Raw genomic sequence first — 16,963 nt, forward strand, 5'->3', positions numbered from 1 at the left:
TGACAACAGCCTCATGGATTTCCAATGACCTCAGCTGGGTCAATTAAAGATATATGCAGAGGATGATTATATGTTTTACTGGACTGGAAGGAACAATAGGCTCTGTAATAAGATGTGACAGCTTTATTAGATGTGTCCGTCTGCTCATGTGTTAAAGAGGACAAAAAAAAGAGAGCCTGCGTCTCCACAGCTGAATTCGTCAGACATATTCAAAATAACCTCTACTGATGTTAATAGTATTAAATTAAACATACATTTACTTCCTTCTGTGAGCTAAATTGATACTTTATTGAAAGTTTATTGGGGGGGGGGGACCTGCTGAGCAATGCTGAGTCCCTGGTTGCTATGGTGATTCCCGCCCCTGTCCCTGGGGGCACATATTTTTAGGCCTCATAAAAGGTACTCAAAGTATCCAAGTAATTTTTATGATATAATAATTATAATAATTTATATATTATATAGATTCATTACACAGTGAAATAATCCAAGCCCCTATGTCTTGTAATTTTGTTGATTATGGCTGACAATATGGCTGATAACGAAAACCCAAAATGGAGTGTCTCAGAAAAGTTGAACATTGTGAAAAAGTTAAATACATAGAAAGTTGAGGGGCAGGAAAAGATATGAGAGGATTATCAATCAAAATATATTCAAGACTTTGGGGGAGCTTCACAAGAAGTGAACTGAGACTGGAGTCAGCACCTAAAGAGCCACTACGCCCAGATGGATACTACACATGGGCTAAGAACATCTCACCTGGGCTGAGGAGAAAAAGAACTGGACTGTTGCTCAGTGGTCCAAAGTCCTATTTTCAGATCAAAGTAAAGTTTGCATTTCATTTGGACATCAAGGTCCCAGAGTCTGGAGGACGCGTGGAGAGGCCCAGAATCCACGTTGCTTGAAGTCCAGGGTGAAGTTTCCACAGCCAGTGATAGTTTGGGGTGCCATGTCATCTGCTGGTGTTGGTCCACTGGGTTTTTTGAAGTCTACAATCAACACAGTTATCTACCAGGACATTTTAGAGAACTTCATCCTTCCCTCTGCTGACGAGCTTTATGGAGATGCTGGTTTCATTTCCAGCAGGACTTGGTACCGGCCCAAGCTGCCAAAGGTACCTAAAGCTGGTTCAAAGAGTACGGTGGGACTGTGCTTGATTGGCCAACAGACTGGACTGACCTGAACCCCATAGAGAAACTATGGAGTATTGTCAAGAAGGAAGATGAGAGACACCAGAACCAACAATGCAGATGATCTGAAGGCCACTATCATAGCAACCTAGGCTTCCATTATACCTCAGTAGAACCACAGACTGATCACCTCCATGCCACGCCACATTGATGCAGTAAATCATGCTAAAGGAGCCCCAACCAAGTATTAAGTGCATAGAAATGAACTTAGTTTTCAGAAGCCTGACATTTTTGTTTAAAATACCCTTTTTTAAATTAATTTCTTAATATTGAAATTATGCAATGATAATTATGCAGTTATCTTATGCAATGAAATTTTGGTTTTTATTATTTGTAAGCCATAATCATCAAAATTACAAGAAATAAAAGCTTGAAATATTCTGGTTTATGTGTATTGAATCTATATGAGTTTCACTTTCTGAAAAGAATAACATAAAGATATTGAACTTTTAACAATACTTCAAGTTTTTGGGCTGCAGTTGTAAAGGCTGAATTACATTCTTACTGCCTCTTAGCATCTGTAACTTTTACCTCGGTTGTTTTAAATGTCCACTGTCTTGTTGTACTTTAAGGTCAAATGATTTCTTTCTCTTTGTTTTTTTTTACATTCTTCAATGTAAAGAAACGCACTTTATTTCCTGAGGCATGAAGAGAAGGTAAATTGATCCAAGTTTAAGTTAATACTCACCCCGTTATGCTTATGTGTCAGAAATTAAAGCAGTTAAGGGTCAAAAACATGCAACTATAAGAATAAAGTGCCATTTCTTTGCTTGAACAATACGAAGCAAATTCAGTAAAATTGATTTGTTGGAAATGTTGGAAATGAAACATTGAGCCAGTCTTGAGCTTCTCTGATGAGACGAGTTTGTTTTTGTTTCACTTTTAGATGGTTTTTAATGGACAGAAAAGTTTGAGGCTATGTTTAAACACAGGGACGGTGGAACAACACGCTGTTTGACTTTGAAATAAATGCTGCAACAAAAAGTGCACCTTCGCATGACCCAACTCAGAACGCTACCGGTCCTGTTGTCTCCCAGCATCTCCCATCTGTGCCGCTGTCTGCTGGGAGGATCCCCTCACTGAGGGATCTGACAGTAATGAACTGTGACTCGGTCGGGCTGGAAAGGTGGGAATGAATGTAGATGAGGTGATGGAGTAATGGCTTACACAAAGGGCTCTGGAAGGTTAATGTCAGAGATACTGGTACCGATTTGACTGTTTTTATATTTTGTCAGCTTCCATGATGTGGACATGATGGCAAATGTTGCTTTTAGACCAGGGGAGCCCAAGTCCTACTCTCGAGAGCTACTTTCCAGCAACTTTTAGATGCATCGCTGTTCCAACACAGCCGAATCAAATGAATAGCTTCTTACCAGGCCTCCGCAGAGCTGAATGAACTCTGCATTTCTATGTATTCTTCATTTCTCCCACTGGAGTTTCCTGAAGTCTTCCTCTCAGTATATTAGATAAAACTCTTATATAATCTGGATTTTTTTCATGCAGAGTTTGGGTTTGCATCTTGTGCCACCTTCTTGATCATACTCTTTGATTTATCCTTACTTCTTTTCAGGAAAGCTTTATGCAGAAGAGGTCAAGTATCTTGTTTGTTTTGTTCCTGACTGTTAGCTGGATAGAGCTTAGTGTGGAGAGACGGATTAGGTCCTTGCCTTGAGTATTGAGGGAGAAGCTTCAGTATGTAGTGGTGAAGAACCAACAGAGTCAGAAGGCAAAGTTTCTGATTTACAGGTCATGTAATCAGGTAATCAACGTTTCAACCCTTACCTATGATCAGAAGATGTCCATAATGACTGAAGAATTGACATTCCTGTTGCAAGACACTGCTATGAGCTTCCTTTGTTAGTTGGACATGCTCTGCGTTGTAGGAAAGTTGAGAAGCTCTGTCATCCAGGAAGCTCTTTTGCATTTAAACAGGAGATGTTTTGGACATTTGATTGGGTTGCCTCTTGTTCAACTCCCTGTGGAGGTTTTCAGGCAGGTTTCACCAAACCAGGGTTGTCCTGTATTTGGCTCTATCCATTTTTGCATCATGTCTGACCAGCTTCCCTGTCCCTGCTGAAGGAAAGCATCCACACAGCATGAAGTTGCAACTCCCATGTTTCATAGTGGGGTTGTTGTGTTCACAGTGCAGATGTTTTTACTCACACAGTGTTTAGCATGTCGGCCTCAAGGTTAAATTTGGGTCTCATCTATAATCTGCAAACTGGACTTCTCATTGATTTATTTAATAATGGCTGTCTTCTTGACGCTCTTCCGTTAAGACCTGATTTCTGGAGCTCACAACCAATAGTTGTCCTGTCAACAGAATCTCCCACCTGAGTTGTGGATGTGTGCAGCTCCTCCATAGTTACCATGAGCCTCTTGGCTGCTTGTCTGATGAATATGTTGTCGTAGATTCTCAGTCATCCAGGACATCCGAAGTGCTTAAATCGAAGGCAATGGGACTTTTCCTGCTGTTTCTGAAATCATCCAAAAGGGTTCTTCAGATCCAAACATGGGTGTGACGTATCAGGCTTGTAAAACGTTATGACGTTATAATTATTATTTTAAATATATAGTAGACACTGGAAGTTCGGTAAAGAGACGGGGACTTCCATGCCTTCAATTTAAGCACTAAGGATCGTCTGATTAATGCTCTCCCTGCCTAGCTGGTCAGTTCAGCTGGACAGCCATACCTTGGGTGGTTTAAATTGTGCCATACTTCTTCAGGTTCAAGATGATGGATAGAACAGAGCTCTGTGAGATGTTCAAAGCTTTTTTAAAGTTCTCCACAACTTCCTCCCTGACCTTGTCTTCATGATGTGGTTTGTTCTCTAATGTTCTCTAACAAACCTCAGAGGCCTTCACAGAGCAGCTGCATTCATACTCAGATTACATTACACACAATTGGACTCTGGAAGGCAAATGGTTGCACTGGATCTTATATAGGTATATCATACTAAAAAGAGGCTGAAAACATGCATGCCACACGCTTTTAGATTCTTACTCGTAAAACACCCTTTTTTGTGTTGGTCTATCACATTAGATCATATTTAACAAAGTTAAAGGGGTGTAAATACTTCTTTACTGCACTGTATATTTAGAGTAATTTCTGTCATTATGTGACTCAATTTATTAGCAGTCTGATGTTTCCTTTTTATACGGTTTTAATCAGTTTATGTTCTGTTTTGTTGTTTTAAACGTGCTTCATGAATAAACTTTGTTTAATTTAATTATCCTCACTGCAGGCTATTTAAGCTCCTTCAGAAAACATCCTGCCGTGCAAGACAAAGAACATCACATAAGAAACAAGTGATGATTAACTCAGCCCTTCCACGCTGCAGTCAGAGGATTTCCGTACAGCAAATTTGTACCGAGGTCTTTATTTTACATCCTTTACTGTATCTATACCGGATGCCTCCTGGACACCTTCCTCGGGAGGTGTTCCAGGCACGTCCCACCGGGAGGAGGCCCAGGGGACGGCCCAGGACACGCTGGAGGGACTATGTCTCTCGGCTGGCCTGGGAACGCCTTGGGCTCCCCCCGGAGGAGCTGGAGGAGGTGTCTGGGGAGAGGGACGTCTGGGTGTCTCTGCTGAGTCTGCTTACCCGGTCCCGGATAAGCGGAAGACGACGAGTACGAGTACTAGTACTGTATCTGAGTTATCTGGATGACTTCTATTATTATTATTATCTGCTGAATTGTCTGACAGCTTGCATAAAATGATGTAGAAAGCACCAAAGTACTTGTTTTTGACTGTCACGGAGCCAATAAAACAGACGTAACGCCATGTTAACCTGACATAAACTGAACAAAAATATAAACAGTTTTGTTCTCATTTCTCATGAGCTAAAACTAAAGATCTAAGACTTTTTCTATGTATACAAAAGGTCTATTTCTCTCAAACATTGTTCACAAATCTGTTTAAATCTGTGTTACTGAGCACTTCCCTTTTGCCAAGATAATCCATCCACCTCACAGGTATGGTATATGAAGATGCATGATTATTGCACAGGTGTGCCTTAGCCTGGCCACAATAAATGGCCTCTCGAAAATGTGCACTTTTACTGTGTTGGGGGGGTCTGGACTTGGCTTGAGCATTTGCCCAATCAACTCAGTTATGATGACAAACTGCAATCAGGTCAGTTTGTGCAGAAATTCTTTGGTTATACTAACCGATTGTTGCAGCAGCTGTCTGGGTGGCTGGTCTCAGACGATCTTGGAGGTGAAGATGCCGGATGCGGAGGGCCTGGGCTGGTGTGGTTACACGTGGTCTGCAGTTGGGAGGCTGGTTGAAGGTACTGGCAAATTATCTGCCTTTGGAGACGACTTACGCTAGAGAAATTCACTCAATTAACGGGTGACAGCTCTGGTGGACAGTCCTGCAGTCAGCATGGCAATAGCAGAATACCGGAAAACTTGTGACATCTGTGGCATCGTGGCACACCATAAAACCGCACATTTTCAAGTGGCCTTTTATTGTGGCCAGCCTGCAGCACACCTGTGCAATAATCATGCATCTTCATTTTTTTTTTTTTACTTAGAAAAAATCTTAAGATGGGTTCAGCTCATAAAAAATGGGAAAAACAAAAGTGTTGTGTTTATAATTTTGTTCAGTGTAAATCTAATAAAGAGCTGGGATAATATGATAAAAATAATGATCCCATACTCAGGTATTCATTTTTAAGTTCTGAGGGGAAAACTCCATTCTAGTTTAAATTTGTCACATAGTCTTTATTGTGAGCTTTTCAACTGGAAATATGAACATTTTAAAAAAATGTTTCCACCAAAAACATTTCCAGAATTTTAAAAACAGTATAAAAATCGATTTTCCCAATCGATATAACCTCTGTATGGAGCAACATGGAAAAGACAGAAATAGTTACTTTTACTTTAAAAGATGCTTTATGTTTACAGTAAACAGCAGGATTGTGCAACCCATTTTACAAAACACTGACAAAGATCTGGCTGAAATGATGGAGTCTGACAGCTAAGACGAGTTTCCCTCCACATATACTTACTTTGTTCCCATGTAAGACATCTTAAACTGAAATAAAACCATAAACTACTCTCCTTAATGTTTAGAGATACATTATGGGAACAAAATAACTCCATCCTTGCTGCTTTCATGCACTTTAAGAGAGCAAGCAGCACTTAGGTGCTGCCAAGCAAATGCACCGGTTTAACTGCTCATCATCAGTGTTAGCACTTCTATGTTAGCTGGAGTTTTGATAGCAGGAGTTCGAAACACATAAGGGATTGTTAACACAGTGCCAGGCTGAGAAGACAACAGCAATGAACTTAGAGAAACAATTGTTCCTGGCCATCAATCTAGCGGGGGTTATAAGGCCATTACTAAATGATTTCAAGTCCACTGTATAGCAGAGAGAAAGATTAATCAAAAGTGGAAAACGTTTAGAACAGCTGCCACTCTTAAAGGAAATGTCCTGACAAAGTTCCCCCAAGTGGTGACCATGTGATGCTAAAGGAAATGACAAAAAAGCCCAAGAGCTCCATCTCAATGAGCATGCTAAATATTTAATGTCATGACAATTAGAAAAACATTAAGTGTGACTTGTTTGTAAAGGTTAAAGAACAAAGCCTCTTCTCTCTAAACAGACCATGGCAGCAAAGAGGAATACAGCACAAAACCTCTGTAACAAAGTCCTTTGGACAGATGAAATCAAAGCTGAGATGTTTTAAAACTAAAATCCAACACAGCATATCATGACAAACATCTCATACCAACTGTCAAGCATGGCAGTGGAGGGCTGATGATATGGGTTTGTCAGAACACCTTGCACTCATCGCTTCGACCATGAACTCCACTGTATACCACAGTATTGTATGGACAAATGTGAAGCTATCTGTCTGACAGCTGAAGCTTGGTCCTAACTGAGTTATCAACAGAACAATAAACCCAAACACAGGAGATAATCTACAACAGACCGGCTGAGAAGGAAACAGAATCAAGGTGGGGAGATGGCCCAGTTAAAGTCCAGAACTCAATGTGGTTGAAACATTGTGGCTGTGCAGAAAAGAATCTCTGCAAACTTCAATAAAATGGAATAAGATTATCCCAAGTACTTCCATATCGATGGAGGAGACTGACCAAGCTGGACAGAAAGCTGAGTTATTCCTCTGCCTCATTAGTGAACACAGTGAACATCTCTTTCAGTCAGCATAAAGTTCTAGCTTCTCCTGCACCGAGTACCACACTGCAAACTCCCTCCACCTAATGTTAGAAGATGAGGTCGGTGTCTATAAATGAAATAACACATTTCTATATTTTTATACTGAGCTCATGCTGCCCTGTCCGTGTTTCATCTTGCAAAAGAATTTCTGGTTCAGCTCGTACAGATGTCACAGTGACCCAGTGTCTGAACCAGTGGGTACATGGTGGCGTGTTGTTCTGCACTGCAATAGACTCAACAGAAGAAGCCTAAACATGAGATATTAGGATTTCAGAGTTATCCCCCTGTTTAGTTTCTATACTTTTAAAATATTCCCCGCCTGAAAGTAACATCAGGTTGACATTAATCCGGCTAATTTTAGCCCAGTAAAAAGACTCAGTAAGTTTTTAAGCCATAACCAGGAAGGTGTGATTAACTGTTCAGGGGCTCAGAGTTGATCTTTTAAAACAAAACAGTTGCGCAGACCTGGTTCCCTTTGCAATTATCTTAGTTAGTAGCTTTTCCCTTTACGCACCTTTCATGCTTTCCTGCACTTCTTCCTGACTCTGCACAGCTAAAGCTCTCTCCTGTCCCCTGCTGCATTGTCCCGAGTCCCTTAAGTAGACAAACCCCGAGTCCCATTGTACTTCACAAAACGTGAAAATGCACTTTTCTTGTTCAACAATGTTACAGAAAGTCAGAGCAGCCCCTGGAGGATGAATTGAATATGTGTGGTTCATTCTCTTATAGAAAAGGGTATTATAAAAGTTATTGTAAAGACGTTACAGTTGCTGCTTCACATTTTGCTCCAACCTACAGCTTATGGTTCCAGTCAGAAGTTGCCATGCTCTTACCATCAGGACATCCTTTACTTTGTCCATGCAGGGTCATAAATATACATACTAATTCCTACTAATATTTAGGAAGCAGGAAGTAGAGTTCATTGGTCTACTGGCACGTACTGCCTTTTAAGCATAGTCCACAGGGTTGAGGTCAAGGCTTTGAGAAGGTCAGTCCCAAAGCTTAATGGTAGCCTGCTTTATCCAAACCAGATTTGATGTGTTTCCACCATATGACCCAAACATTCTTTAAGGTTTAAGCCATCAAGGCTTGAACCTGCCAGGAAGTGGAAACCCCCTGCAATACCAGTGGAACCATTATCATGGACCAAGAGTGCCCACCAAACACATGGGCAAGCCAAATGCCTTCTGCGTAAACGTTTTGTGGTCAAAGACAACACACTGAGAATGCAAAATGACTTTCAACCCCAGGAACATTGTATCAACTGTCAAGCACGGTGCTGGGAGGATCATGATGTGGGAATGTTTCACTCCCCAGAGCATGTCTTGTGTCTGGATGTTACATTTTTGTGTTTCACACCATAAGCTTAATGGTTTACAGATTTACCAAAAATCCATTACATCAACCCAAACTGCTATAAACTGCCAAATTCATGGCATGAAGACTCTTGAACTATCACCAAAAGTATTTCAATTCAATTCAAAAATACTGTATCAATCCCAGGGGACATTAAATGTTGTGGTGGCTCATATTAGAGCAGTTGTAGATGCTGATGATTGTGGGCAGGAAGGATCTCCTGTAGCGGTCTGTCTTACAGCAGATCTGAAGAAGCCTCTGACTGAAGACACTCTGCTGTTGTAGGACAGTCGCATGAAGAGGATGCTCAGGGTTCTGCATAATGTTCTTTGTTTTTTGAAGAAACCTTCTTTGCACAATGATCTCCATATAAGTCAATCGTTGATTTTGTCTTCCAAAAACATCTTGTACATCGCTATAAACCTGGCCATAAACACCTCCAGGTGGTAGATGGCTTTGCTTCCCAGTAGGAGACTGTGGTCACAGAAAATAGCCAGGTGGATGGAATAATGAAGGAAGAGGAGGATGTTGTAGAAAATTATTTTGGGCTCTGAACTTTTCTTTACCTCTCTCCTCTCTGACCTCTGTGTTTTGGTTACTTAAGAGCAGATGGGCTCTAAATTCATTATCAGGAGTTTTATGGTTAACAATCCCTGAAGTGTTGCATCTAAAGGGATGGTAGATGGGTGGTCTCATAAATAACCTGGTTACTTCTGACCCGGGGTGGGGTCTAGGGGCCAATTTCTAAACTCTTTCAAGTTGAGAGAACACCCTCATTCTGGTATAAATACTGATTGTGACTTCTGTTAGTTGCTCTGCTTCACTGACTAAACTCAGTGACAGAGTCTTCAAACGCTAAAATGCCTTTGAATAAACTTATAAAGACAAAGTCCGGTCTTTCTCTTGTTAATGAATTGATTTCTCTCCCACTTTGATAAGAAAATCCATAACAAGGAATATATCCAAATGTTTCAACGTTGCCTCATATTAACAGATAGATAGTTGAAATTTGGACATAATTGGGTGTTCCAATGATCCCAAACTCACATCCAAACTGGTTTTTGAATGAATAAATCAGACTCAGCTAAAGTTTCTGGCCTTCTCAAAGCTCTGACCTCTACCAAACATCTGTGAATTTTGCCTAAAAGAATCAGAATCAGCTTTATTGCCAAATTCGTACATACAAACAAGGAATTTGACTCCGGTACACTTTGCTCTTTGGTTTGTTTTTGTATTACAGAATATACATATTTACAATGTACAATATACACATATATAATAAAAAGGTGCATTTGCAACATCTGTATGTTGTTGTTTTGTACTCTATTGAATGTTCAACAGAGAAACAGCCTGGAGGAAGAAACTGTCTCTGTGGCGGCTGGTTTTAGTGAACAGTGCTCTGTAGCGCCACCTGAAGGTAAAGCTCTGAACAGTTTATGTGCAGGATGTGTGGGGTCTGCAGAGATTTTAGCAGCTCTTTTCCTGACCCTAGACCTGTATAAGTCCTGGATGGAGGGAAGGTCAGCTCTGATTATTCTCTCTGCAGTCCTGATTATTCGTTGCAGTCTGGACCTGTCCTGTTTTGTGGATGATCCAAACCACACTGAGATGGATGAAGACAGGACAGATTGAATGATGGCAGTGTAGAAGATGACCAGCAGCTCCTGTGGAAGGTTGAACTTCTTGAGTTGCCTCAGGAAGTACAGTCTCTGCTGGGCCTTCTTTCGAACAGTGTCTATGTGTGAAGACCATCTCAGGTCCTCAGAGATGGTGGTTCCTAAGAACCTGAAGTGGTCCACGGCCGATACAGTGTTGTTGAGGATGGTGAGGGGGTGTATGGGGGTGGTGTTCTCTGAACGTCCACCACCATTTCCACAGTCTTGAGTGGGTTCAGTTCAAGGTAGTTCTGACAGCACCAGTGGACCAGCCGATCCACCTGCTATCTGTATGCAGACTCATCACCATCCTGGATCAGTCCAATGACAGTGGTGTCGTCTGCAAACTTAAGGAGTTTCACGGACGAGTCCGAAGAGGTGCAGTCATTTGTGTACAGAGAGAAGAGGAGTGGGGATAGTACACACCCCTGGGGGGCACCAGCTGGGTCTGTGCAGGGAAACTAACCATGGTGGTGGTAGTGCCATGGTTAGTTTCTACTGGTTAAATGCACAAAGTGGATGTAACAACACGGCAAGAGGAATACCAGTAAATGCTTTAATTTGACCTCAAATCAAAAGCTAGATTGTTGAAATTTGAACACAGTCAGGTAAATGATCCCAAACAATAAGCTTCTGGGATGTCCAGGAACCTCAATTGTATCACAGTTTTATGGTTGAACAGCTGGTTCAGCACCAGGAAACCAACCAATAAAAGTAAAATCTGCTAAATCTGTCAAGAAGAGAGGTCCAGCCAGAATTAGGTCAGAACCTCATTTATATACCCCATCTATAACTAGTGCGAGACTGAGGCACAACTACCTAAGGGACATTTAACCAAATATTAGTTGGGGTGTCTTTACATATTTAAGCATGTAGTGTTAATTTTTACCCTGCGTAAACAAAATCCACAATAGATTCTAACTGGTGCAGCAAGTGTCTCTTTTCTAAAAGTAATTTCAGTTGTTTGTTATATAATTGTTCCATCGCAGAGCGAGATTTGCACCAGGAATACAGCACAGTGAAGATGCATCTGAATGTCTGCAGAGAAATAAACAATGGAGGTAGTTTAGAAGGAATAATTTGCAGCTGAAAATCTCCATTGACTTTGTCAAGTTGCTGGATGGTTGTTCCGGCTGTGAACTCATTGCTTAACAAAATCCATCCACTTAGCATATCATCTATTCAGCTTCCCTGGTCGAATATCTGACCTCCCGAGGTCCTCGGCAGCATAAATTTGCTCTTCGTCCAGACCCAGAAAATGGTAATTTGAGCAGCAGCTCAGTAATAACCCTCACACTGGGCCTCCCTGTCAAATCTTTTTCATAATTTCCATTTAATTTAATGCCGAAATCTTCTGACACGACCCTGTGAAAAAGAGAAAGCTGACATTAAGTCTGTCACCTCCTGCAGGCAGATTACATTTCCCATCGTCTTTGTTGCAGCTTTAATTGTATGCAGATGCTTTGTTTGGGCCTCGTGTGTTTTTCCTCCATCACTGTTCCCACTACACCTCTCCGCTCACACAGGAAATCACTTGTCACGTCTCCGTTGCTCGGAGGCCGTCCAGTTAAAACAGCTCTGTCACTTCTTATCTCCCGTCATAAGCACAAAACTCGTTTGTCTAAAGGACTACATGTCACCTCCTCCCCCCTGAGTCCTGCTGGAAATATGAGCTCCTCGCTATCGCTGTTCCTGACCGAGCTTAAATTTCCTCCCTCTGAGGAAAAGCTTTAAAAAAATCCTCCTTTATCCGCACTTTGCAGGTTGTCATCTCAAGCATGAGATCTGAGGCCCTCACTTCTCTCCTTATGATGCTAATGTGAGCTTTGCTTGACTTCCTTTGCATTTAATCCACCCCAGTTTGATACATCCCTAAAAAACAGTTTGATCTGAAATCCTACTTTGTCCAGCTGACGTCAGGGACAAAAATCATCCTTCAACACCATCTTTTTTTGGGGTTTAACACCTCAGACTTCACAACTTGATTTTACATGCTGAATTCGGAGCATCCGAACACTCCAACCAGCCACTCACCCATCACTCGGAGCCTCTCTGCGCCCACCACCACTTCCTGCTCGTCGGCAGAGAAGAGCAGCTTCCCGGAGGTGGATTTGACTTCAAACATCTTCCCTCGTGCTTTAAATCCACGGGATCCTAAAGCGAACACAGACAGAGAGAAGACATCAAAGAGGAGGACCAATGCTGCTGCTGTCTTGCTCCTCAGTTTACAATGAAAATAAAAAAAGGGTATTGTAAAATGTCCTGCAGGACTTACCGGCTTACTGTTTTAACTCACCTGTGTTGTTTTTGTAAAAACAGCTTTTCTACTCTGTGAACAATTTAAATATGTAGCTAAATAATGAAGGACATCAGATGAGGGTGTTTGAATCAATGCTCAATACAAATGTTTGTCTTCCAACACCCAAACAAAAGAAAGAAAGAATCAATGCGGCGTGGCATGGAGGTGATCAGTCTGTGGTTCTGCTGAGGTGTAATGGAAGCCCAGGTTGCTTTGATGGCCTTCAGATCATCTGCATTGTTGGTTCTGGTGTCTCTCGTCCTTCTCTTGACAATACTCTATAGTTTCTCTACGGGGTTCAGGTCAGTCCAGTTTGTTGACCAATAAGTTATGGAGTTAAATTTGTCTCAATATTATTCAATCAAACAAAAAACTAATCTCAATCAAAAAAATTATATTCAATCAAAAAAAACTAATCTCAATCAAAAAATATTAAGTTGTGATCAAAACTTTCAGAGTTTTTTCTCACAAAGAGAAAAAAGTTATTTGCAAAACATAAACTTTTATTTGTGCAGGTCAAAAATCTTTGGTTACGAGTCTCGCTTTTTTGGTTTTGACGCTTTCTGTTTTTGGTTGAACTCAAAGAATTTTGAGTTCTGGAAACATGAACATTCTGGGCGGGGCCTAAAGACGAACGCTGTAAGACGTTTCCCTATTGGTTAGCGCTGACTAAAGCAGCAGACTCTGATCCCCTGCATCTCTGAACTTCTGCTCGAACTGCAGGGCTTGCAGCGTCGCTTCAGTGAGGAGACATCAACTGTACAGAAGAAAACTGCGGTCAAGTGAGCCGACAGTCAGAAATATGCGGTCACGTCAGCCGTCACCAGCTCTCTCTTAAAGATTAGCGTCACGCATACAAGGTGCAATACGGTAATGGAGCAGAAAGGATGTCGATCCTGGCAACGGTTGAGAAAATAAGAGGAAAACAGAAAAGTAACCTACAGAACATTTATATTAATTACATTTTTACAACTTTCACATTCATGTTTTATGTAAAATAATAAATATTTAATATTTTACTGTACAGTTTTGGAGAAATATCTTGTCAAAATACCTCAAAATGCTCATCCATTATATGCATTTGTCCCACTTTCAGGAATTTATTTCTCCAAAACCATGAGAGGTGACAACAGATTATATTAGAGGGTTATCTATATTATAACCAGAATTAGTATTTCATAATTTCACTGTAGGTTTCTGGAGAAATACACAACTACCCCAACAAAGTACCACAAACGCTTCTTTTTGGTGAGGTCGATGAGATCCTGGGAAGTGGTCTGGACAGCTTAAAGTGCAAGAACATCCAGATCTCCTCTGACCTCTCCTGGACAGGAAACGCCCCTCGCCTGTTGAAGAAGATACAACAACAGCTCTTCTTCATCTCCTCAGCTGCTTACAGATATCTACAGGGCCACGGTGGAAAGCACTCTGTGTGACAGTGTGGTGAGGGAACTGCACAGGAGAGGAAGTAAGTATCACGGGTTGTGAGGACAACACACAGGATTATGGGATGCCGTCTGCCCGACATGGACTCTGTTTTATACTACACTTGGGGTAGTTGTGTATTTCTCCAAACCTTCACAGTAAAATTATGAAATACTAATTCTGGTTATAATATAGATAACCCTCTGATAAAATCTGAAGAGATTGTGTTGTCACCTCTCTTGGTTTTGGGGAAATAAATTCCTGAAAGTGGGACAAATGCATATAATGGTTGAGCATTTTGAGGTATTTTGACAAGATATTTCTCCAAAACTGTACAGTAAAATATAAAATATTTATTCTTTTACATAAAACACGAATGTGAAAGTTGTAAAAATGTAATTAATATAAATGTTCTGTAGGTTACTTTTCTGTTTTCCTCTTATTTTCTCAACCGTTGCCAGGATCGGGATCCTTTCTGCTCCATTACCGTAAAGCACCTTGTATGCGCGACGCTAATCTTTAACAGAGAGCTAGTGTCGGCTGGCGTGACCGCGTATTTCTGACTGTCGGCTCACTTGACCGCAGTTTTCTTCTGTACAGTTGATGTCTCCTCACTGAAGCGACGCTGCAAGCCCTGCAGTTCGAGCAGAAGTTCAGAGATGCGGGGGATCAGAGTCTGCTGCTTTAGTCAGCGCTAACCAATAGGGAAACGTCTTACAGCGTTCGTCTTTAGGCCCCGCCCAGGATGTTCATGTTTCCAGAACTCAAAATTCGTTGAGTTCAACCAAAAACAGAAAGCGTCAAAACCAAAAAAGCGAGACTCGTAACCAAAGATTTTTGACCTGCGCAAATAAAAGTTTATGTTTTGCAAATAACTTTTTTCTCTTTGTGAGAAAAAACTCTGAAAGTTTTGATCACAACTTAATATTTTTTGATTGAGATTAGTTTTTTTTGATTGAGATTAGTTTTTTGTTTGATTGAATAATATTGAGACAAATTTAACTCCATAATCAGGCACAGTACCACCATAGTCTTTGAACCAGCTTTAGGTACTTTTGGTAGTGTGGGCAGGTACCAAGTCCTGCTAGAAAATAAAGTCAGCATCTGCATAAAGCTTGCCAGCAGAGGGAAGGATGAAGTTTTCTAAAATGTCTTGGTAGATAACTGTGTTGAATGTGTACTTCAGAAAAGCCAGTGGACCAGAACCAGCAGATGACATGGCACCCCAAACCATCACTGACTGTGGAAACTTCACACTGGACTTCAAGCAACGTGGATTCTAGGCCTCTCCACTCTTCCTCCAGACTCTGAGATGTTGATTTCCAAATGAAATGAAAACTTCACTCTGTAAGGAAGACTTTGGACCACTAAGAAACAGCCCAGTGCTTTTTTCTCCTTTGCCCAGGTAAGATGTCTGTGTGTGGTGGCTCTTGAGGCGCTCACTTCAGCCTCAGCCCCATACTTGTGAAGCTCCCCCAAAGTCTTGAATAAAGGGTTGATTGACAGTCCTCTCCAGGCTGTGGTTATCCCTGTTGCTTGTGCACCTTTTCCTACCATACTTTTTCCTTCCACTCAACATTCTATAAATATGCTTAGAGACAGCACTTTGAATAACCAGCGTGTTTAGCAATAACCTTTTGCGGCTTAACCCCTTTTGTTGAGGGTGTCAATGAATGGCTGCTGGACATCTGTGAGGTCAGCAGTCTTCCTCATGATGGTGTTGCCCACTGACCCTGACTGAGAGACCATTTAGAGGTGCAGGAAACCTTGCAGGCATTTTAAATTAATTAGCTGCTTAGGGTATTACACAATGAGTTTCCAAAATGTAACTTTTTCACAATATTCTAATTTTCTGAGACACTGAATTTTGGGTTTTCATTATCTGTAAGCCAGAACAATCAAAATTACAAAATAAGGTAGTCATTGATCCAGGCAATTGCTGATGGAGCCACTTTCAGATAAAGCAAATTAGGATGAATTGTGCTAACTGCACTGGAGAAATCAAAGAACATAATCCTCACAGAGCTGCTCTGTACAAGCCTTCAGGACTCTGGGGCTGATACCATCTGGACCTGCGGCCTTGTTCCGGTTTTGTCTTTCCAACTGGTTCTTCGCCTGATGTCTAGAGGCAGACAGGCGGAAGTAGCAGGGAATGGCAGCATCGCCATCTTTTTAATTGGTTTAAGACAAACATGTAAAAGCAGATGGGTCCATGAGGTGAAAGACAAAACATTTAAGATCTGACAGGAAAGCTGTGGGTCAAATGAGGGTGGGATGTCTGGTTGGCTGTGTGCAGGAGAGAAGGATGCTGAGCCTGCTCCTGAACTGAACTTACTGAAGAATGTGTTCAAGCTTATTGGCTCCATCCAGACTCCTCCCTGACCACATATCTCTGATACTGCTTTGCTGGAAATTGCTCTCCAGCTTCTTCCTGTACATGTGCTTGCTCTCTCGTATACTGACTTTAGGTTACATCTCTATACTTCTCAAGATGCTAATCCCATGTCTCCCTCCTTGAAGTTTTTTTTTTCTTGCTTACCAGATAGTTCAGGTCCATGGTGATCCAGGGTTTGTTATTGGGGAAACATTTGACTGTTGTAGTGGGGATGGTGCTGTTCACACAGAAGTTTATATAGATAGTTAAAAACTTAGGTCATGGTACAGATGTCCTCTCCATGTGGCTGGCACAGCACATCTCTATCTGTGGCCTCAAAACAGCCCCCAGAGCTTCGTTAGCTTCCTGTGACCATCTCACAGTTGTTTTTAATCAAAGGTTGCCTCAAAAAAAGAGGTTTATATTAGAGGGTGACACGGGAGTGGATTTTCTCTTCTGTCCCATCCCGCTCCCAC

At 41.4% G+C, this 16,963-nt stretch overlaps 1 protein-coding gene across 1 annotated transcript in view; it reads right to left on the bottom strand.

The window, feature by feature from the left end:
* sgcd (sarcoglycan, delta (dystrophin-associated glycoprotein)) overlaps window positions 1–16,963 on the bottom strand; it is a 200,995-nt gene that overhangs the window by 76,020 nt on the left and 108,012 nt on the right. Inside the window, exon 5 of the mRNA XM_047378662.1 lies at window positions 12,424–12,543. Coding sequence (XP_047234618.1) covers window positions 12,424–12,543 — 120 coding nt within the window. The remainder of the gene's footprint in view (window positions 1–12,423; window positions 12,544–16,963) is intronic.

The sequence above is a fragment of the Girardinichthys multiradiatus genome, chromosome 11 (assembly GCF_021462225.1).
Source record: "Girardinichthys multiradiatus isolate DD_20200921_A chromosome 11, DD_fGirMul_XY1, whole genome shotgun sequence".
In the NCBI taxonomy this organism is placed as follows: Eukaryota; Metazoa; Chordata; class Actinopteri; order Cyprinodontiformes; family Goodeidae; genus Girardinichthys; species Girardinichthys multiradiatus.